This window comes from Melanerpes formicivorus, unplaced genomic scaffold (assembly GCF_026170545.1).
Source record: "Melanerpes formicivorus ecotype bairdi unplaced genomic scaffold, bMelFor1.0.p_v2 SCAF_3, whole genome shotgun sequence".
NCBI lineage: Eukaryota > Metazoa > Chordata > Aves > Piciformes > Picidae > Melanerpes > Melanerpes formicivorus.
Window position 1 is genome coordinate 34,486,174 of NW_027142355.1, and position 24,524 is coordinate 34,510,697.

At 41.7% G+C, this 24,524-nt stretch overlaps 1 protein-coding gene across 1 annotated transcript in view; it reads right to left on the reverse strand.

Annotated features, from left to right (window-relative positions):
* Positions 1–24,524, reverse strand: part of NELL2 (neural EGFL like 2) — a 183,327-nt gene that overhangs the window by 48,151 nt on the left and 110,652 nt on the right. Inside the window, exon 14 of the mRNA XM_068170293.1 lies at positions 1,796–1,918. Within this exon, the coding sequence (XP_068026394.1) occupies positions 1,796–1,918 (123 nt within the window). The remainder of the gene's footprint in view (positions 1–1,795; positions 1,919–24,524) is intronic.

Consider the following 24,524-nt stretch of genomic DNA (forward strand, 5'->3'; position numbering starts at 1 on the left):
AGCTCCAACAAAAAACACAGAAGCTGATAGTTGCATCCACAATATAGAATTAGAAATAGTCTGGTGAAACCAGGCAGATGGAGATTATCACCAACAGCTCTGGGGTGCTGGTCCAGCCCTGCACTTTTAACCAAGCACTGCAGATGCTGGGCTTTGGTTTGCAGCAGCTCTGTGTAACAGCAACACTGGTGAGGTCTTAAAGTTCATCTGAGAAAGAGCACAGCGTTATTCAGTGTTATTTAGCTGAGCTTTACAGCTGTCAGTTTCCAAAAATCAGCCTTGTGGTGGGAGATTCCTGTCACAGAGACATCTAAGCATCCTGGTGCAGGGAGCACAGCTGGCAACACAGTGCATGAAAAGCTGCCAAAGGCTTGGAGACAAAAGGTCATGGGGACGTCCAAGCCAGGGCTCCAAAGTACCACCTTTCTCAGACTGGGATACACAGGCTCGGAGCCTTCTTGTGCATACTGTATTTTCAGTACTGAAAGGGGAGAGAGGGATGCCTACTTTTCTTTCATAGTGGGGCCCGGTCCTCTCTGAAATGTCAGACCTACAGAAGAATGGATGAGCCAAACATGGTGCTCTAGGGTTATACATCTCTATGACCCAAAGAAATCTCAATTACCTTTCTGTAATTTGATCCACCTCCTGAAGAAGGATTGGTAAATACAACCAAGCACAGCACAGGAGTGAGCTGTGCAGAGCTCTCTTCTGAGGGGAATGCCTCTGTCTTTGAACCCTGTCAGGCTATGAGTTTTTTCCCATTCCCCAGAGAAGGAAGCCCAGCATAATGGGGCATAGTTACTGATATCTCTACATCCACTCACGTTTGACAGGAAGCAGGCTAGGTTGCCATGTTTTAACAAGAGCTCATTTGTGGTAGGAGCATTTAGGAAAACTGCACTGTGACTCAGGTGAAGGAACGACTAATGCTGAGATCTTACTAAGGCTTAGCAATAGAAGAAATTCAGGGATGCTCAGCCTTGCTAGTACACAGCAGTGGAAAGCATCTGTGGGATATCAGCAATGTTAACCCTGGTCCATTCTGACACCTAACAGATTGAGAGGACCGAGGCACAATTTCATGGAACTCTGGGTATGCTATTGCTGCAGCTGGATTACTTCTGTCTGTGCCACTTTCCCTACAGCTACACTACTTTCCTTTGAAAAATCCTCTAAATTTGATGCATGGAGCCTTGGGCCAAAGATTCAGGCCCAAGTACCAAGTATCATCTGCTCTGATGTGAAATACAATGGAAATAAAATCAGCATTCTGTCTCCAGGCAAGCACCTTTCTAAGACAAGCAGGATAAGCGCCATTGGTGAATGATAGGGTTTTGCACCTGCATGTCTAGAGCTTTTCTGATGTAAAATGAAAAAAAACCTCAGCATGTGAAACAGCTTCCAGTTCATCCAGGTGAAATAGCAAGTGATTCACCAGAGACAATGCAGTGTTGACAGTGTTTTCACAGCTATAACTTTGTTGGTAACTGTGGACCTCCTTGAACAGTGTGGCATGTTAATGGACCTCCTTGAACAGTGTGGCATGTTAAGTTGACACAGAAATGAAACATCATTATTTCAAGTTTCAGAGCATAATATCTATCCTCAAATTGCTGTTAACATTGCCAAATGCAAACTCAGTGTATATCTCCCTGTAAAGATCATCTTATAGATGCAGCACGTAAAAGCCTGGCCTAGTGTTTTGCCTGCCTTCTTCACATGACCAGATTGGCATCAGCTACGACAAAGCATCTCATCCAGTTGAAAGACCATGAGGTTTTCAGTGGCTCACCTTTACAAATGGTACCATTTCCTGTGAACCCTGGCTTGCAGACACAGTTGTGCCCACCCACGGTGTTGAAGCAGAGGGCATTTTCATCACAGTTGTGCTGGTTCGTTATACATTCGTCATGCTCTGAAAAGGGAAACAAGAATGGCAAGGGCCTGAATTTCTAACACAAAACAAAAGCTCTGCATAGATTTCCACATTAAAAAGATGTAAACACAGAATTAGTTACTGATGACAGAGCTGTGTGAGTACGTAATCATGGGATAGCCATTGTGGATATATTTTTAGAGAATAGAATAGAATAGACTAGACTAGACTAGACTGGACTAGAATAGAATAGAATAGAATAGAATAAATAGACCAGACGAGACTGGAAAAGACCTTTGAGATCATCAAGACCAACCTATCATCCAACACCACTTAATCAACTAAACCATGGCACTAAGTGTCTCATCCAGGCTCTTCTTAAACACCTCCAGTGATGGCGACTCCACCACCTCCCTGGGCAGCACATTCCAATGGGCAATCACTCTTTCTGTGAAGAACTTCCTAACATCCAGCCTAAACCTCCCCTGGCGCAGCTTGAGATTGTGTCCCCTTGTTCTGTTGCTGGTTGCCTGGGAGAAGAGACCAACCCCCACCTGGCTACAACCTCCCTTCAGGTAGTTGTAGACAGCAATAAGGTCTCTCCTGAGCTTCCTCTTCTCCAAGCTAAGCAACCCCAGCTCCCTCAGTCTCTCCTCATAGGGCTTGTGCTCCAGACCTCTTACCAGCCTTGTTGCCTTTCTCTGGACATGTTCCAGCAAGTCAACATCTTTCTTGAATTGAAGGGCCCAGAACTGGACATAGGACTCGAAGTGTGGCCTAACCAGTGCTGAGTACAGGGGCAGAATGACCTCCCTGCTCCTGCTGGCCACACTGTTCCGGATACAGGCCAGGATGCAATTGGCCTTCTTGGCCACCTGGGCACACTGCTGGCTCATGTTCAGCCTACTATCAACCACTAACCCTAGGTCCCTCTCTGCCTGGCTGCTCTCCAGCCACTCTGACCCCAGCCTGTAGCACTGCATGGGGTTGTTGTGGCCAATGTGTAGAACCCAGCACTTAGATGTGTTTAATCTCATGCCCTTGGACTCTGCCCATCTGTCCAGCCTGGCAAGGTCCCTCTGCAGAGCTCTCCAACCCTTTAACAGATCAACATCTGCCCTCAGCTTGGTGTCATCTGCAAACTTACTGATGATGGACTCAATCCCCTCATCCAGATCATCAATAAAGGTATTGAACAGGATGGGGACCAGCACTGATCTGTGGGGGACACCACTAGTGACTGGCTGCCAGCTGGATGTGGCACCATTGACCACCAGTCTCTGGGCTCATCCCTCCAGCCAGTTCCTCACCCAGCACAGAGTGCTGCTGTCCAAGCCACAGGCTGACAGCATGGCCAGGAGTTTGCTGTGGGGGGTGGTGTCAAAGGCCTCGCTGAAGTCCAGTTAGACCACACCAACAGCCTTCCCCACATCCACCGGGCGGGTCACTCGATACTCTGCTGCAGTATAATTCCACTTTCATTAACAGGGAGCTACCACCATTACACTTTATATAAAGGGCTACATTATTCTTGAAAACACTTGCCAAAGAGCCAGGTTTGCATACTGAAAGCCCATATGCTACTTCTACTGTATATTTTATTCATGCAGGTTTATCTTACACAGGATTCATAGGGTTTCCTTTGGAAAGCTGACTAATGGTGCGAGACACATGCTCCAAACTGCAAAAGATGTTGTTAGCAGAAGGCAGGACTTCAAAACTTAAGTCTGTGTTTTCCCTCCTTCCATTGCCTGCAGAACACTTTATTTAGATGAAATAACCTGAAAACAAAGGTCTGCCTGCTGTTCAAGGCACATTTGGTATGCTATGTCCTTGCATCAAAGTGTGATGGATGAGACTCCTCATTTAGCAGACTAGACTAGGCACAAGGGGAAACAATACTTTTGGAAATAGATTTGAACAGTATGATTTTGTGTTAACTTGTAATGCACTGTTTAATCTGAGACAAAGAAAGAAAAGGCATTTTATGGGTCTTTAGGTTAATGGTTTAAGCCCATGATTTTTGAGAAATGGAGAACACTATGACAAAAAGAAGATGTTCTAAAGTGACATTACAAAATGCTACCCAAAATGCTCTACCACTTTCCAAACTTAACATCTTAGTCTGTAGGCATCAAAATGAAATGTTTCCGTCTTCTGGAAACATTCCTTGCATTTGCTTTAAATCTACACTATTCATCTATCCATAAATAATCTCCAACCCTTGAAGTTTTAATTTCAGGAACACAGGCTGTTTGGAGAACATAAAGGCACCTAATTTCAATTAGCACAGATGGAAGAACCTGCATGTGAGGTTTTCATAGCCATCATTCTGCTTAGGTTTTAGCATTTTTTTCTTAGTGCAGTTTATGGCAGTTCTGGCTGTCTGACATAAGTCTTAAATCTGGAATCAGATGCTCTTTAGTCCTCATTTTGGGGTATGTCACGCTGCTCTGAATCTTCCCCTTTATAAATAAAGAGCTGAAGTCTTCACATACCCCACAGACTTGTCAGGAAAATTAATTTCTTAACATTTGGAGATCACTACAGAAATGTTCAACTTGCTATTTCAATACTGGCCATAAACCACGGGAATATAAAGCTGGCAGATTGGCACATCTCTAATCCATCAGTAGATGTAAATTGTTACCAAGTAATGGCAAGTACCTGTGATTTAAATGCAGGGTGGGGGGAGAAATCACAATGTAACTCATGAGCTTTAAACACCACACAGGTTTAGATTATTTTCAATTTATTTTTTGATGGGTTTATTGTTGTTGAGTACTTATCTGTTTGGATCTTAAAAACATTAACCTAACATCCCTCTTCTAAACAAGGACTTGCTTCTTGTATCACCCACAATACTCTCCTCGGCTCTCAGCCCTGAGGCACCAGCAGCTACTGAGCTGATTCCCATGCTAGATGCAGCAGAGCATGGGCTGCAGGCCTCTGCTCTGAAGCATGAGATTTCATTGCTTCCTTCTCAGTATAAATAACTAAAATAGTTATTGTTCACCAATGATCCATTCCCTCTAAAATCCAGTTGCAGTGTTTGACCTCCTAACATAGTGAAATCTCTTGTGCTGGCTGAAAGTATTCATGCTAAATCAGTCCATTAAAGAAAAACAAGGACCGTGCAAATTAGGTTAACAGTGTTATCTGTGCTGCAATAGTACCCTGGCTTTCTTAGTCTGTGTTAGTATTATGATACTGTTTAAATATGCTATTTAAATATTTTCTCATTTCCAAAGGTTCCATATAACCACAACAGGAAAATGTGTAGAACTTCATGTACTGAACGGGTCAAAATACCTTGCAAAGACATTGTCTTAGTATCTCAGGGAATAGGGTCTACACAACAATACACCATACTGGTAAATTCAGCTCAAATCACTAATTTGACAAATTAAGTATCACCCTCAAGGAGGAAGTGTAGCTATCCACCTCATGACTTAGGAATGCAAAAATATCCCTGGCACATACAGCAGCTTTTAACTAGGGATAAGAGCATATTAGAGGAAAGCAGGTGATCACAGACTGTCACAGTAAGAGGAACAGCTCTAAGTGCATGGCTGGAGCAGTTCTGAGTGCCCATCAAGGCACCCGCAGGCAGGACAAGTGCTCTGGCCTCTATGCCAAATAAACTTGCTATTAGTCTTCCAGTACAACAAGCTATTAACTGTATTTATAATATCTAGGACTACCAGGACCCTGAAGACCATTTATTTAGAATAAACCTTTATTTAGAATAAACCAAACCCGGTTGGAAGAGACCTTCAAGATCATTGCGTCCAATCCAACCCACCCAAACAACTAACCCATGGCACCAAGCACCCCATCAAGTCTCCTCCTGAACACCTCCAATGACAGCGACTCCACCACCTCCTTGGGCAGCCCATTCCAATGGGCAATCACTCTTTCTGTATAGAACTTCTTCCTAGCATCCAACCTGAACCTCCCCTGGTGCAGCCTGAGACTGTGTCCTCTTCTTCTGGTACTGGCTGCCTGGGAGAAGACGTATGCCCTTCTTATAAAAAGGTAACTGTCCAACTGAGAGTGTGCTTCCAACACTTAATCTCTCAGCCAAGAATCATAGAATCAATAAGGTTGGAAAAGGCCTGAAAGATCATCAAGTCCAACCTGTCACCACAGACCTCATGACTACTAAACCATGGCTTCAATTGCCATGTCCAATCCCCTCTTGAACACCTCCAGGGATGGTGACTCCACGACCTCCCTGGGCAGCCCATTCCAACGTCCAACAACTCTCTCTATGAAGAACTTCCTCCTCACCTCAAGCCTAAACTTCCCCTGGTGCAGTTTGAGACTGTGTCCTCTTGTTCTGGTGCTGGTTGCCTGGGAGAAGAGACCACCCCACTCCTGGCTAAAACCTCAAACTGCTGAAAGTTTAATATGGATTTTTCTTAAAGCATACAGTATCAATAAAATTAACTTTCCATCAGCTAAGTAATAGGGCTTGGATTCAAATATAATCTGTCTGGTTTCCTATTCTGTAACAAACTTCAGTGTTTATTTTCCTCCTGTAAGGAAGTTCATGTGCAATGCTTGCTAATGTTTCAGGAAGAGGGTTCGATGCACAACTGAAACTGTATCAAAACAGCCAAGCCTTCTACTTCTGTAGTTATCAGCTCAAACTTCAAGTTTGTTTTTATTTAAATCAAATATTAGAAACTCAGAAAATATTCATGGGAGTGAAAAATGATTCTTGGATTAAAGTTTACACAGATATTTCCTTTGTTTTAGGAGGAAAATGTCTCAGAATGAGAGGAAACTTTATAATTCAATTAGAGGAGCAGATACTTTAAAACAATAGGAATGGACAAAATCAGAAGAAACTGGAGAAGAAGGAAACCTGGAGAAGAAGAAACCTGGAGTACTGCATCCAGTTCTGGAGCCCCTATTACAAGAGGAATATGGACGTGCTGGAACGTGTCCAGAGAAGGGCCACGAGGATGATCAGAGGGCTGGAGCACCTCTCCTACGAGGACAGACTGAGGGAGTTGGGGCTGTTCAGTCTGCAGAAGAGAAGGCTCCCAGGTGACCTCATTGTGGCCTTCCAGTATCTGAAGGGGGCCTACAGGAAGGCTGGGGAAGGACAGAGTGGTGCTTTGCTGGTAAGTCTTTGTTACTTCACGCTTACCATTTTGGATTCTTTTTTAAATCAAACACTTGGAAAGTCATCTCAAATAAGGTAGACATTGTAGAGATTGAGTTCAGCAATCTTAACTATCAAAGCAGGTAGGACCATGCATTACAAAGAAGAAGAAAAAGGCAAAGAATCATTTAAAGATATTCATAGTTTCATAGTTTCATAGTTTCATTCAGGGTTGGAAGGGACCACAAGGATCATCCAGTTCCAACCCCCCTGCCATGGGCAGGGACACCCCACACTACATCAGGCTGGACAGAGCCTCATCCAGCCTGCTCTTAAACACCCCCAGGGACGGGGTCCCAACCACCTCCCTGGACAACCCATTCCAGGGCTTCACCACTCTCATGGTGAAGAACCTCCTCCTCACATCCAGCCTGAATCTCCCCACCTCCAGCTTCATTCCATTCCCCCTAGTCCTATCACTACCTGAGATCCTGAGAAGTCCCTCCTCAGCCTTCCTGTAGGCCCCCTTCAGATACTGGAAGGCCACAATTAGGTCACCTGGGAGCCTTCTCTTCTGCAGACTGAACAGCCCCAACTCCTTCAGTCTGCCCTCATAAGAGAGGTGCTCCAGCCCTCTGATCATCCTTGTGGCCCTTCTCTGGACACGTTCCAGCACCTCCACATCCCTCTTGTAATAGGGGCTCCAGAACTGGACACAGTACTCCAGGTGGGGTCTCACCAGGGCTGAGTAGAGGGGGAGGATCACCTCCCTCGACCTGCTGGCCACACTTCTCCTGATGCAGCCCAGGATCTGATTGGCTTTGCGGGCTGCAAGTGCACACTGAGAGCTCATGTTGAGCTTTTTGTCCACCAGCACCCCCAAGTCTCTCTCCTCAGGGCTACTTTCCAGCCAGTCACTGCCCAGCCTGTATTTGTGCCTGGGATTGCCATTAACAAGGTTTTTTAAGTTCAAAAACCAGTATAAGTAGCATTTTTTTCATTATTTAGAAATATCATGCCCAAACATACTTCTGATGCTGCAAGAACACCGAGGCCATTTATTTCAAGCATCTATAGACATCGTGTGCCACACGCTTAAGGTAAGTTTCATGCATATTTCACTGCACATCATAATGAAAATGGGGATGGGTCAGATACAGTAGTATTACAGAGACAAAGACATAAAAATTACTTTGCAGAGAGATTTTAATGATTAACAAACCTGAATTTGCAATAAAATCTTCTGTAATGATAGAGTGCACTCGCTACAGTCATTACTTCTAAAACTTTATTACCTAATCTATCTAAATTCCACTTTGCACTGTTCAGGACTCTATGCTTGACAGCGCTAAAATTAATAAACCCTCTCTTCTGGGAATCAATCAAAATTTTAAACACAGTATTTATATGGATAACTATCTCTTGAATGATGTCTTTCTACACAGAAAAAATTCCAACTCCAAAATTTCCTGTTGCTACACAGCAATGATGGTAACAGTAAATGCATTCCATTAAATAGTTCTTATGACACAGGTGACCCAGAGGTGCAAAATACAATGTGACAATGCAAATAATTCACTTATACACATTGGAGTGTGCAACAAATACACACCTACAGAAATACATATACACATGCATACATATGCATATAAATATGTATATGTATGCCTCTTCTCCCAGGTGACCTCATTGCCCTCTACAACTACCTGAAAGGTGGTTGTAGCCAGGAAGGGGTTGGTCTCTTCTCCCAGGCAACCAGCACCAGAACAAGGGGACACAGTCTCAAACTGCGCCAGGGGAGATTTAGACTCGAGGTGAGGAGGAAGTTCTTCACCGAGCGAGTCATTCGTCATTGGAACGGGTTGCCCAGGGAGGTGGTTGAGTTATCGACCCTGGAGGCGTTCAAGGGGAGATTGGATGTGGCACTTGGTGCCATGGTCTAGTCATGGGGTCTGTGTTGATAGGTTGGACTCGATGATCCTTCAACCTAAGTTATACTGTGATACTGTGATTGATATATAGATATATATATATATATATATATATGCTCCTGTAGGTTAAGGGTTAACTGTTGTACTATAAAGTGGAACTCCTTCTGGCGCAGGTGGGAAGCCCATAATAAGAGGGAGACATCAGATAATGTAATGTGTTATTCCCTTCCTTTTCATGCATATTCTCTATTTAAGAGGCAGAACTTCTGGAGTTCACTCTCTTGGCTCTTGCTTTTGCTTTGCAGCTTGGGGAGAAGCCTTGCTGCTGGCTGGGAGGTTTTTTTGCTGCATAGTCAGGGCCTAGTCCATTGCCAATTGCCAATTCATGTTTTATTTTGTGTGTGTGTGTGTGTATATATATATATATATATATATATATTCCTTTTACCTTAATACCATTTGTACTTTGTTTACTTTTGCAAATATTACTGTTATTAACTTCCAATTCTGTGCCAGTGTTTCTGTTTGCTCCTTTAGGGTAAGTCTACATGCTGTCCAGGGCCGAAAGCTCAAACTAGGGCATATACACATATGGTAAGGGTGATGTATTTCATTTTACTTTAGTACATTTTGAAACACTACTTCAGAATACCCCATATGGTTTGCTTGGCAAAAATATTGTTACTTCAGAGGTGTATCTAGGGTGGATTACTGCATCCTAGTGAGAGACACTGTTGGCATTAACTGACCAGGATCCATTACATTCTCTGACGTATGTCATAGTATCATAGTATCAGTCAGGGTTGGAAGGGACCACAAGGATCATCTAGTTCCAACCCCCCTGCCATGGGCAGGGACACCTCACACTACATCAGCCTGGCCACAGCCTCATCCAGCCTGGGCTTAAACACCTCCAGGGACGGGATCTCGACCACCTCCCTGGACAACCCATTCCAGGGTCTCACCACTCTCAGGGTGAAGAACCTCCTCCTCACATCTAGCCTGAATCTCCCCACCTCCAGCTTCATTCCATTCCCCCTAGTCCTATCACTACCTGAGATCCTGAGAAGTCCCTCCCCAGCCTTCCTGTAGGCCCCCTTCAGATACTGGAAGGCCACAATGAGGTCACCTGGGAGCCTTCTCTTCTGCAGACTGAACAGCCCCAACTCCTTCAGTCTGTCCTCATAGGAAAGGTGCTCCAGCCCTCTGATCATCCTTGTGGCCCTTCTCTGGACACAACAACAGCTGGGGATCTCTTGTACCAAGTTTATCTGTGGAGAGCTTCTTGAAGAACCTTAGGAAAATCTGGCATGCTGTCATCAAGGAGAGTCATCTGCCTCCTCCTCAATATTCTAGCTCCCTGCAAAATCAGCCCCTATCCTTCCTGCTGTGTATTTCATGATTAAAAATATATAAAACTAGGTATAGGATTTCCAACTTGCATACTGCAAGGTCTTCCAAAATTGCCTTCTGCATCCAAATTCTGCAAGTGTGTAAGAAAGAAAAAAATACTAAATAAACCCAAACCAAACAACACAAAAAACAAGAAACTGAATCCAATCCAGCAGCAAAAATGAGCAATGATGGAGTTGCACCACTTGCTTATTGGGTGAAGAATATTACACTGGCAGTTTTCCTAAACCATCCATTACCAACTGTAAGAAAGAAGAGCTGAGGCTGATCTTAGGGCACAGAAATGCATAAATGTTCCAAATATTATAAATAAAATATACTCCTCCAACTATAATCATAGAATGGCTTAGGTTGGTAGGTACCATAGAAATCATTTTCACTCCAACCTCCATGCCATGGGCAGGGATACCTCTCCACTAGACCCAGCTGTTCAAAGCCTCATCCAACCTGGCCTTGAATACCCTCACGGAGGAGGCATCCACAGCCTCCTTGAGCAACCTACAATTTGCCTTCTGGGCTTCATGAGTGCACTGCCAGCTCATGGTGAGCTTCTCATCAATCAATACCCTCAAGTCTCTTTCTGCGGGGCTACTCTCAACCCACTCTGCCCTCAGCCTATATTTGTGCCTGGGCCTTGAAACCTTGTAACATCATGCAACAGATACTCATTCCTGAGTGAGGAACTTCTAGACCAGGGTTAAATTATAATAATTTAAGTAAAGATAACATACTATTTATTTTCTCCTTTTGGTGCCTCTGCATTCTTTAACTCAAATTGCTTGTGGTCTCCTCTCACTTTCCAACTGATTTCCTACAGATCTATGGAACTATGGTGACTAGCTGGCAGTGACAACACTTGAATGTCCACTTACAGTTTATTTTAACTACTGTTTTTTCCCCTCACAGTTCATGAGCAAGACAAACATTAATAGTAATTATGTAGGTAGTTTGGAAGACTTATTCCAGCAAGATCATTTGGGAAATGACAGATGGTTAATTTCTTAAAGATTTCATATTAACTAGCTTAAATTCTCATTGGCAGGTTTGCTTTAAGTCTCAGTACATGCACACTGGTTTCAAAGAGCAAATGTTGCAAATTTATTGAATTATGTTATTTGTTGGAGCATGTCCAGAGAAAGGCAAGGAAGATGGTTAAGGGTCTAGAGCATAAGTCGTATGAAGAACACAAGAACTGGGAACTGGGGTTGTTTAGTCTGGAGAAAAGGAGGCTCAGGGAAGATGTTACTACTCTCTACAACTACCTGAAAAGAGGTTGTAGCAGGGTGGGGGTCAGCTGCTTCAGTTTGCACGTAACAAGCAATAGAACAAGAGAAAATGGTTTGAAGTTACACCAGGGGAGGTTTAGATTGGATATTAAGAAAATTTTCTGTACTACCAAGCACTGGAACAGGCTGCCTAGGGAAGCAGTGGAGTCGTCATCCCAGAAGGTATTTGAAAGATGTATAGATATGGCACTTAGGGACATGATTTAGGGGTGAGATTGGTAGTGTTAGGCTAACAGTTGGACTTGATGATCTTAAAGGTTTATTTAGTGCCATGGTTTAGTTGATTAGATGGTGTTGGATGATAGGTTGGACTTGATGATCTCAAAGGTCTTTTCCAACCTGGTTCGTCTATTCTATTCTATTCTATTCTATTCTATTCTATTCTATTCTATTCTATTCTATTCTATTCTATTCTATTCTATTCTATTCTATTCTATTCTATTTTTTTCTATTCCATTCCATTCCTTTCCATTCCTTTCCATTCCATTCCACATACAAAGACGTCCATGTCAAGATCTCCCGAAACTCAGGGAAAAAAGATATTCCCAATCTCAGCCACAACAGAGAAGTTGATGTATTAAATAAATATTTCAAGACTCCCCCCTTGTCTTCTTCCACAGTTCTTCAGCAAATCATTTAAACTTTCTTACACCCACCTATGTTTTATCACTTTCACAATGTCTGCTGTAATTGTGATTTCCCACTGAATGGAACAAGACGTATTTTTGCAAAAGACACTCCTCTCATGGAAGCTTCTACTCTAATATTGATCAGTGTTACTTCATGTAATATCCTGTGAATTTTTACACTTTTCAACCAGTTAGGCAGAGGACATATATTGAAGAATATTTAGTATGACAGTGAAACTCAAAAAAAAAATTCCTTTAATTTATCTCCACTTTCCTTCATGTCTGCCATTTTCTATACTCCTTCTTGAACAGAGGAATTTAAAGGAAAGATTTTTCCAAAGCACTTAGTGCAGGTTTAACTGTTTCCCCTAAAGGAAAATCTGAAGCTCCTACTGCTTTCAATGGCAGGACTGCAATATCAATGGTAAATTATTCTGAACATTCCACCTTAAGAGATTTTAGTCTAGACACAAGGTCTATGACCTTGTCACCCATTTCTTTCTTGCCTTAATTCAAACTGATCTCTTAATATCTTGTCTCTTTTGCCACTGACATTTTAAAATCAGCTTTTCCTTTTTTAAAAGCTATTTCACCATGTAGACTTTCTCTGCAAATTCATCTTTTCTTTTTTTTATCTAACCACACACATTATTTGTTCCCAGGTAAATCTTTTTAAATTCTAACTTCTATTGTACATGAAACCTCCCAAGTACTCATGACAAACTGATGCTTTCAAAATCTCCTATTATGTTGTCAAAAGTGACAATGATAGCAAATTCTACATCTATCCTAATGCTCTCTGTGTTATTGCTAGTAGAATAGCCAGGCTGGAGTTGTAAATATGCTACTCCAATTTCCCCAGCCAACTGAAAAATGTTTATTTCACTTCTTTCCCTAATGCCAACCTTTTAATTTACTGTTTCCCTACTAAAAGGTTCTATGTTATAAACGTTCACCACTAGCAACAGGCGCATGTTGGATATTTGGCCTCCAACCTACGTATGTTTCTGTTACACAAAGAAAGCAGGAAAATGGCTGACTGCTGCTGAGGTTCTCAACTTGCTGCCTGCTCTCATATTTCACTAGTAACAACTTACAGACCATCTACATAAGCATAGGGCTCCACAGAAACACCTCTGAACAACACATTAAACAGAGAGTTAAGGTAAGAATGGGTAAACAGCAGGACAGGAGAAAGATGTCTCATCAATCAAATGCTGGTCAAAGCTGTTTTGATAAAATATAGATGTACTCAAAGCTCTCTAGAGACAGACAATGCCCTCCTCTATTCTTTTCAGGATAGCTGTACCCACTCATTCCAGCAGCTCCTGGGAAAATCACAGTTACAATGTACACCATCATTATCAATGGCAGCTTGTCCAATGGATAAAATGAGAGGCACCACAGTGATGCATGAAATACTACTGTTGTTTTGACTTTGTTTTTGTCTGCAGGACCTGGAGCAACTTATCAAAACATAAATATTAGGAAACAAACGTTTTTTCTATCCTCTTACATAGCAGAGAGATTTCTTAAAGCACAAGATGGTTCGTCTTATTTCCCTTGCAGTACTGTGACACAGGCACTCAGATGACTCACTGGATATCAAGTAGAAAAGTAGAACAGTACAATTTTTGATAAGACAGCTATAGTGCTTGAGGTCTGTGGGAAGAGGAAGTCTTCCTTCAGTATGTCTCACCTGATTTCAAAGAGGGATTTCTCCTTGAAAATGGGGACAAAAATAGGCTTCAGTGATAGTAAAGCAGAACAATATTGATGCTGTGCTTTTAGGTCATCCTTGATACTGTCTCTAGCAATGCTCTAAATTTTCCCTAGGTCACATCCTCCCCAACAGTTTACAGATGGGCACCAAAACAGCTCAAGAAAGGTATCCTTCACAAACACTGCACCTTAGCTGCCTTCCCTGGAGACAAAAGCACCTGGGGAGAATGGTACAGTCAGTTCTCACTACAGCATCAGGGAAGAGCTAACACACACATCCAGCCTTGAAAGCCAGGAAGCATTCTTGGTTTCTGCAGTTCAGACATAGCCCTTGATGCCAGAAGATAACCTGCAGAGCTGTCTGCAGTGCTTCCAACAAAAACCAGTACAGTATAGTAATGGAGATGCAAAGAAATTATCTTTCATCTTCCACTCCCTCCTTGCAATGGTATGAAACTTGACACTGGCTAACGTTTTTCATGGGTAGATTTTCTAGTCCCCACCATGCTTTTATTGCTGCAGTTCAACTGCTAGTGCCAATCAAGCACACAAATTATTATTTCTGTGCTTACACATATGGATACTTACATGCATTTTATACTGAGAAATACATATTTGCATAAGCATATCTTAGCATACTTCACCTACCTGAAAAATTCTGCCATCAAAATTGAACACCATGAACAGTGCTAATAAGAACCATGGATAACAGTCTTCAGAGTGATTCAAGTCTCAAATACTCAAAACGTGGATTTAAAATCAAACCACAGAGTCCACAAAACCAGGAAATGTTAACCAGATATTCCATTTTCCTAACATTACTGTCATTCCAGGACCTCTTAACCAGATACTCCAGTTTCACAACACTGCTGTCATCCCAGGGTGACTTCACCTTTATAATTTTACTTCCTTTACATGACTCCTATTTGGAAAAGCTACAATTTAAGATAAGATACTGTGAACATCTTGGGAGGACTTCAGATTAAGATGAAGCCCACTCTATAGCAAGTGTACTAAGTGAATAAACACTGGGTATTCAAAGCACATTGGAGCATCATGCATTCAATCTGCCACCAACCACAATCATCATTTACTTCCCAAACATTACAATTATGCAGTTACAGAAGTCGAATTCTACATTAATTTTCAGAATAGAATAGAATAGAATAGAATAGAATAGAATAGAATAGAATAGAATAGAATAGACCAGACCAGACCAGGTTGGAAGAGACCTTCAAGATCATCGCATCCAACCTATCATCCAACACCACCTAACCAACTAAACCATGCAACCAAGCACCCTATCAAGTCTCCTCCTGAACACCTCCACCAATGGTGACTCCACCACCTCCCCGGGCAGTCCATTCCAATGGCAAATCACTCTCTCTGTGTAAAACTTCCTCCTAACCCCCAGCCTAAACCTCCCCTGGTGCAGCCTGAGGCTGTGTCCTCTTGTTCTGGTACTGGCTGCCTGGGAGAAGAGACCAACCTCTACCTGTCTACAACCCCCCCCTTCAGGTAGTTGTAGACAGCAATAAGGTCACCCCTGAGTCTCCTCTTCTCCAGGCTAAGCAACATCAGCTCCCTCAGCCTCTTCTCATAGGGCTTGTGTTCCAAACCCCTCACCAACTTTGTTACCCTTTGTTGCTGGACTCGTTCCAGCAAGTCAACATCCTTCCTAAACTGAGGGGTCCAGAACTGGACACAGTACTCGAGGTGTGGCCTAACCAGTGCAGTGTTCAGGGGCAGAATGACCTCCCTGCTCCTGCTGGCCATACTGTTCCTAATGCAGGCCAGGATGCCATTGGCCCTCCTGGCTGCCTGGGCACACTGCAGGCTCATGTTCATCCTACCATCAACCAGCACCCCCAGGTCCCTCTCTGCCTTCTGAAGAGATAGGAAAAATTCATCTTACAAAGTACACTCTAAATTAAAAAAAAACCACAAACAAACAAAAACCAAAAAACCACAACCACAGGGAAACAAAAAAAAGAAAAACAACACCACCAAAAAACACCACAAGAAAAAGATTTGAAACAGATTACTTCTCAGACACCCACCTTTCCAGAAATCAGTCCTCATATCTTGAAAAGGACTGGGCATTTATGCCTGCCTGGAACAGTGTGAAACCCTCATCTTCTTCTTCCTTCCCCCCACCGCCTTTCAAATGCACCATCACTAAAACATTTTACTATAGGTTTCCAAACCCCAAACATCAAAGTTAACACTGCAGGACAGACAGTATGTTCCAAGCTCATCACATTTACTGGTCTGTAACAGGGTAAATGATACAATTACCTCCTGTAATTACTGTTGCTGACAACATGTTTTCCCTGGTGACTGGGGTATGTGACTCAGAGCTGCTTATCTTTGTCAGTCCAGTCCAAATCTCCGTTTCTGTGTGACTTGGACATTAACTTAGGAAGTATTTACAAATTAGTTCCAATCTCTGCCAAAACAGATATTTGCAATAGTATACACTCACCTTTTACTACAGGATTAAAAAGTCTTCCACTCTAATACTATTTTACATTAGAAAATAAGTATTCACAATGAAGTTCTGTTCCCCATTGAAGTCAAATGTGCGTTTGTTTAATGTATTGCAAGGGAAACACGATGAAACAGGCAAATATAAGGAAGGAAAAAACTGCAAGCAAACAAGTACATTGACACTTTCACAAAATGTTCATTTCACCAAATGCTCAAAAGCAACACATGAGGTAAAATTCAAGTAATAAAGCACTATGATAATTCTCACTGCCTTCATGTGACAAATGTTAAGAACACCTACAGAAGACAACAGTGACTTTTAGTGAGTTACAGCAGTAAGGATTACAGGTTAATCAAGCAAGCTGACTGCATGTATTTCCCTGGAACACTATTTACTTTTGAAATAAAACCCAGATACAATTCCTTGCATCATTTCTCCTGAGCATATACTTATATGAAAATGTTGCAGCATATAACAACAGTAGGAAACAGATAGTCTTAAGATGATTTGGAAGCTTTTCAGGAAGGAAAAAATACTCCTACAAAATCTCCCACAAACCATTGAGGTAGAACAGCCTCCTATTTTATTGCTAAGCTTGTTGACAGAGTTCTTGACTCAAAAGAAACATGATCAAAGTTTTCAGAGTTTTCTGTTATTTTATGGGGAGGGTCTCAATTTGTGCACATTTGACTGCATAAATTATAAAGGGGACTAATTTCAAGGAAGGAAATTCTTTTCCCCCTCTAAATTGATTTCTGTTTTTAGTTTGCTAGCTCAGTCTTGAAAATGCCACAAACCCACCAGTGTCTTCTTAAAAGACAGAATAGTTCTGTAAACTGAGAATGTCCTCAGGAAATGTATCAAGTGTCTTTTATAGACACAGTACTTTTAGAAACACTGCCTCACAATATGTAACTTCACTAACAAAAGTGAAATTTCACCCAAGAACCTTAGGATTCTGTTGTACCGGAGCACAGTGCTAGACAGTGATGTTTCCCTTTGCATCAATATGTGATTTGGCAAGTCTCCCTTGGGACATCAACAGAACAAAACCCTAAGTATGGGTTTGCATATATTTCCTCAGTAGGTGATATTTTGTTTCCTTCATGTTTGCCCACTCTTCAACTGCTGCAGAGATAAACTGGCAAACGCTAGCAGAACAAATCAGAAATGCAGAAAAAGTGTGATTTTAGCTTCCACGTGATGCATTCGTGCAGGACCAGCCACAGACCAGTTGCAGATTCATCAGCACATTTCAGAGTGAATCAGAAGCTACGTGTAGAACTAAAGATATATGCTTTCTTTGGGATTGCACATAGGAACACTGACTACAGATGAGTCAGTGAAATGGATAAGCCAAATATGTTTACTTTGTGGATCAACACATTTCAGAGTAGATTTCAGCATAACTCTCTGTGCACAGAAGGACCAGCAGGAATGCAATTCCTGCTGTGCTCAAGGGCTCTGTACCACAAGGCCACTACTCAAGTACATGGCTGGAAGAGAGGATTGTAACCCAAAAGGCTACTTCTGAATTATTCTGGCTGTAGAGATCAATTTCTACTTTGAAAAGGCAGTTTGATGCAGCAAAGTACATTTGGCTTGGAAAGCTGAGAATCATCAGTCCAAAAGTCTGACACAAAGTAGTAACGTTGATAAAGATTAATCTCAAAAACAAACCTAGGAAAGATTCATCAAAGATGATGACAAAAACTAGATTATGACTGACATTATAAAATCTGAGTTAAGGAAACAGTCTACCATTTAGCATAAAGCAGGCTAATATCTTATAAACCTTCCATGAGAAACAAAAGATGCTTCCAAGTCGTATCACAAGTCAGTGATCACTGGGCATGGCATGTGGCCTGCTGTGGGAATTAAATGATAAAGAATTAGAAGTTTCCATACAAGCCCATTGTATGAACAGAAATAATTTAGGGATTCCAATCTGTCCAAACAGGGAACTGCCATATTCATTCAAAGAAAAAAAAACTGCAGCTTTGGTATTAAAAGAAAAGGCATCTGAAGCCTTGGACAAAATATTTTGGAAATGTTTCATCTCCTCTTATGAATCTTGACAGAGGTTTTTTTTTTCCTTACCCTTTGCCTTAACTGTGTTATCATAAGGTTGGAAATGTTTTCCAACAGTAGAACACAGATTGACAGACGTTAAATTAATTTACTGCCAGATGTATCCTTTACCCTTAATACCTGGCTAATTTATATCATTGCTATATTCACCTTCATTTTAAACTGTGAATGTGGAGGAAACTGCTGACTTCAATACAGCATGACCACATAACCTTAAATAACTCCACTGTTCCTATTTTAAAAACTGTCTTGCTTCATACAGTAGCTTCTGTCTCTCACTGACCTTGGCTGGAGTCCCTCAGAGAAGAGGCAGTGCTCTCCTGGCATGAAGCAATCACCAGCTGGCTCAGACATGATAGATGTGAGCTATCCAACTTCCTTCACTTCTGGCTCACTCAGTGAGACAGCAGCAGACTCCTATCTCCTGAGCCAAAAAGATCCTTACAACATCAAACAGTCCTCAAGGCTACCTACTGTGTTTCCTGATCTTTGCAGTCTACCCTTCACCGTCTGTGATCAGCCACAGAAGAGGACTGGCCAGGCCAGGTCCAGCTGTGAGAGGATGTCATGTTGCAGTTAATTAATAGAAGCCATCCTCTCTCTACCATCATCCTAATTCCCACAATCCACAACTACCATCCAGTATTGCAAAGAAATGAAGAAGTTTTGACCAGCCAGTATTCCATGTCCTTTTCAGCCTCTTTTACTTAAAACCCTCTTAAAGAAAAACTGCAGCTCTTTGGTTGGTGGTAATTCTGGGTACACTTTGGCTCCAGACTGAGGTTTCTAAATCCAGCTGTCTACATGTGTGTTACTGGGCAGGATTTGCTGCATAAACACATACCAGCCTAACAAGCCACACCTAGCCTGACATTTCATGGACATCCAAGATATCAACAAAAGCTGTAACATGAGGTTCTACAGGAAGACTGTAACAGCAGTTGGAGAGCAAGTAGGACACACCATAGCATCTAAAAAGGCACCAGACCTTTAACTGGACAACCAGATCTTGTTATAGACATCCAAGTTCACATTTCAGTCAGTGTAACCTACAGAACTGACAAAGTGTAAAACAGACACTAGGATGGGCTTGAGTTATTCACAGATGAGGGGCTCAAACCCATGGAAAGTGGTCACTTTTCTCACATCCAACACAAAAAGTGCAAGACCTACAAGGCAGGTCTTGTGTCAAATCTGCTAATCCCTTGATAATGACTGCCTAGAACCTGTAAATAGAAAATCTGAGGCAAGTCCAGCTGAATCTGTGACCTCTGTTGATTACAAGTTTAGATGAAGACATCTACATTAGGTTGTCTTAACTGCAAACTGAATTCCACCTCCTGTGCCAGCGTTAGCAAAATGCTAGTGTAAAGAGTCAGTGCAGTTAGCTACAAAAATGAATAATTCAGTCACTATTGCAGGATTTTGTTGAATTGCCTATTTTTTACAGTATCCTCTGTTAATTTTGCTATACCCCTGTGTTTCTAACTTCTAATCACAATTGTATTGACAGAACATAACCACATTGTAGAAGTTGTCAAGGGACACCGGGTGCTTGAAAGTTGCAGAGCAATACACTAGACTGAGAAATGGGAGGCACACCGATGGCTTTGTAACACTCTGAGATAAGCATTAAGCAATGCTAATGTTTGAAAGTATTCTCTTTTCAGAAGTTTTATATGAGAAAGATCTCATTGTTTTCTGAGTTACCATTTCAAATTGAGTATATTCTCAATTTGATATCTGTACCTCCTTTTACGTATTGAAAATTTCCTTATCACATTGACAATGCAAAATAACCAATGATGATGGCTGCAGCTGCAGACAGTGCAGCGAAGCTGTAGAAATACAAAAGAGTTAGAAATGTGCTTTGGGTAGACTACCTTTTATTATCTTCTGTTTCTAAGAGGTTGTAGACAGGCGGGGTCTGGACTCTTGTGCCAGGCAACCAGCCCCAGAACAAGAGGTCACAATCTCAAGCTGAGCCAGGGGAGGTTTAGGCTGGATGTTAGGAAGAAATTCGTCATAGAGAGAGTGATTGCCCATTGGAATGGGCTGCCCAGGGAGGTGGTGGAGTCACCATCAATGGAGGTGTTTAGGAGGAGACTTGATGGGGTGTTTGGTGCCATGGTTTAGTTGATTAGTAAAGAATCATAGAATCAATAAGGTTGGAAAAGACCTCAGAGATCATCAACTCCAACCTATCACCCAACACCTCATGACTAACTAAACCATGGCTTCAAGTGCCACGTCCAGTTCCCTCTTGAACACTTCCAGGGATGGTGACTCCACCACCTCCCTGGGCAGCCCATTCCAAACTCAGAAAGATTTCCTCCAGTGTTCACGATTAGATGGTGCTGGATTATGGTTTGGACATGATGATCTCAATGGTCTCTTCCAACCTGGTCTATTCTATTCTATTCTAATCTATTCTATTCTATTCTATTCTATTCTATTCTATTCTATTCTATTCTCTATTCCTATTCCTATTCCTATTTCTATTTCTATTTCCATTTCTATTTCTATTTCTATTCTAACAAACTACTCTCTGCTCTTCATTCTCTTGTGTCATATACGGTGGGGCTGGCGGATTTGGGGGAAGAGGAGGAAGCTGTTGATAACCCCCTGGTTTTGTCCAGGGGGATTCTTGTGTTGTATTTAAACTGTAAATACATGTAAATGTTGCATATTTTATACATTCATTGCATTGCATATTTCTAGATTGTAGTTTTGCCTGTAAATACAGCTTCATTTGCTTTCAACTGAGCTGGTCTGGCAATTTCATGCCGGGGAGAATTTCAACCACATTTTTCTAACCCTGGGCCAGACAAATGTCTGAGAGGGGCTGGACAGAATATTAGAGACAGAATTATTTCATTTCATTGGTCTGCAAAGTCCTATATGTCTGAAAGCACAGATAGTTCTTTCCTCTTTGCCTCCCCATCATTTCTGCCTGCTTGCTGCTTGCTCTCTCTTTCTCTCTCTCTCTCTGTGACCTTGCCAGAATAATCTTTGTTTTGACTTCTGTGTGAGGTACTGGGGAGGGAGGAAGGGGGGCAGGCAAAAGCAGTCTGTGTGCAGCCTCCTTTGGGGCCTTTTGTGTCAAGAGGGGTTTGGGGGTGGGGGCGGAGAAGAGCTGAATTTGTATAAGGGAGTATTTCTGACGTTGTTGAATGGTGAATATAAGTAAATACACCCACTACATGGTTTCTATATTTAGTTCACTTTTTGTAAATACAACTTCATTTTACTTCCAAAAATTGTGAGTTAGTGTAGCAAATTTATTCTGGGGGTAACTCTCCAAATTGGGGGGGGTAGGGTGGGGTGTGCAAATCCAACCCACAATGTGCATGTGTGTGTTGCTTTACCTCCTGATTTTGGGGAAGGGGGGTGGGGGGAGTGAAGGGTTTCTTGTGAGAGCAGGCTGTCTTAAACTGGGAGAGATATAGATATAGATATAGATATAGATATAGATATAGATATAGATATAGATATAGATATAGATATAGATATAGATATAGATATAGATATAGATATAGATATAGATATAGATATAGATATAGAGATAGAGATAGAGAGAGAGAGAGAGATAGATAGATATAGATATACAACCTGCTTGTGTTGTTACCTTAGTAATGAAGCTGCAGAGCCACAAGCTCGGTGTGAATATCATTCCTTTATTAGCTTTGTGAATTATCTTACCGCTAGAAAGTGGATATGGGAATGAATTTATCCTGAAAGAAGACTGAGAGCTTCATGTAGGCTGACACGCTATAAAGCAGAATGGAAATTGGGCCAAGTACTGGGAATCAGAATCAAACAGACTTTGAGTTAAAAATGCTCTGTGCATAAAAGCTGACTTCTAGACCGTTATTACTAACAGCAACCCTGACATCCTACTTGGACAGCAACCCCCCAGTAGAATTTGGATTACACTGTGTGATAATGCATGTGCATGCACATTATTTCTAATATAACTGGGGGAAAAGAATCACCAAAATCAGAGATGAAAAGGACAGATGGTTCATCTTGCCCACATCATTATAAATCCAGAACTGCATGCTTTCTCTGGTGGTTTGCTGACTAAAACATTTTGTTACTCGAGCTACAGTATGTCACTCCAAGGATGTTACAAGCCCCTGTCAGTATGCTTGTTTATTGCTCTGTCCCTTGCACCATGCTGTGCAATTATTCTGTCTTTAAGTGCAGACAAGCTCAGCTGCTGTACAGGCTGCAGAACTTGAGAAAAACTTGAAATGATGCTGAATTCATCAAAACAAATCAAGGGCAATAAACAGGAAGAAATTAACTTTTTTTGCTGTCAGCATGGAATCACAGAATGCTAAGGGTTGGAAGTGACCTCCAGAGATTGGGTCCAACCCTCACATCACTGTATTTTCAAGTAACAAAGCTGGTATACTATAAGCATATGACTACTGAGGTCACAGACCTGTTTTTCAACCTCTTTGCAGCAGTGAAGGATAAGGGGTTTACAACAGGGCTGAATAAAGGTGCATCATGTGGTTATATTCACTTTCTTATTAACATGTGGCCTCATTTACCAATGTACTAATCACTATCAGCTCTTATTATCTTCAGGATGACTTGTGGATGCTTCTGTGTGTCTGAAAAAGCAGGCCAATTTTAGATCATTAATTAACTCAGGACAAGTATTCAGTATTAAACACAGAAGCTGGATGGCTTCATTCCACTCTAGATTACATCAGTCATAAGAGTACTTTCCTCCATGGAAACCCAGGCAACTATACCACTCTTCAGAGAGGTCAGTGCAAGTGCTAAAACACAGCTTACATTACTCACATGTAAGTTAGATTTTATTCTTCATTTTAAATAGGGAGAGGCATTCCTTTCAGTTCTCTGAACTCATTTGTGGTAAATAAAATGTACAGTTGGAATCAAAATCTGTAGTAATAGTAAAGTAGTCACATTTCACAGTCAGCCATGTCAGAACCCATCAACAACCCTTTCCTGAATATCTCATGCATTATAAGTCTGGAATTTTCCCTGGCCTGTGTCCTAAGGATTAAAGATGGCTTTTACCTTCAGCATCCTCACAAGCAACTCAGCAAAACTGTTTCTCAAGTATTGCTGTTATTAAACACTTCTGCTGCACAATACATGAGAAAGAGATTTCTCAGACTGCTGATGTCCCACACAATTTGATAGATTTACAAGTCAAAAACAAGCCAGTGAAATCTCACAGAAGCACACAGGCAGATGCACTTTTATGAACTTGAGTATTATAGGTGCCAAAAGAAATCATTCATCCAAAGTGTTTCAGGGTAATATGTTAGTAAAACAAGATGTGACAGGCAGTGTATTCCCCCATCAAAAATATCTGTATCTCGTAAGCAGCAGTTGGGCAGCCAGCAAAACCCCTGATAATCTGGGGATCTGAATCATAAACAGGATATGGGCTGCATTATTTCAACAAATTCCCAAGTCTCTGTTACTGGTATTTCAAGTCTGTGCAGATATCAGACTGGTGGTTCCCATAGCAGGGGCATCTGCACTTGGGTGATAAGGATGGGTTGCATTAGCATTGCAAAGACACTGCCTCTGTTTCCTCATAAGCATCCTCAGAAGACTTACATTGTAAACAAAGCATTAATGAAGGAAAAACAGGCAAGACCAAGCTTTGGCTATACACTACACTAAAAACAGTTTCCCAGGTTTGTTTTCTGGGTGATAGGATAGTGAAAACTGGGCACAGGGCACAAATAAAACAGGCATTTTAATCAGATGTACTCAACTAATACTGAGGCTTCCAAAGATGGGGAGAGGAAATACAGAAGGCTCTAAAGGTAACTTATAGAATACAGAATTAACCAGGTTGGAAAAGACCCTTGAGATCATCAAGTCCAACCTATCAACCAGCATCATCTAGTCAACTAAACCATGGCAACAAGCACCCTATCAAGTCTCTTCCTAAACACCTCCAGTGA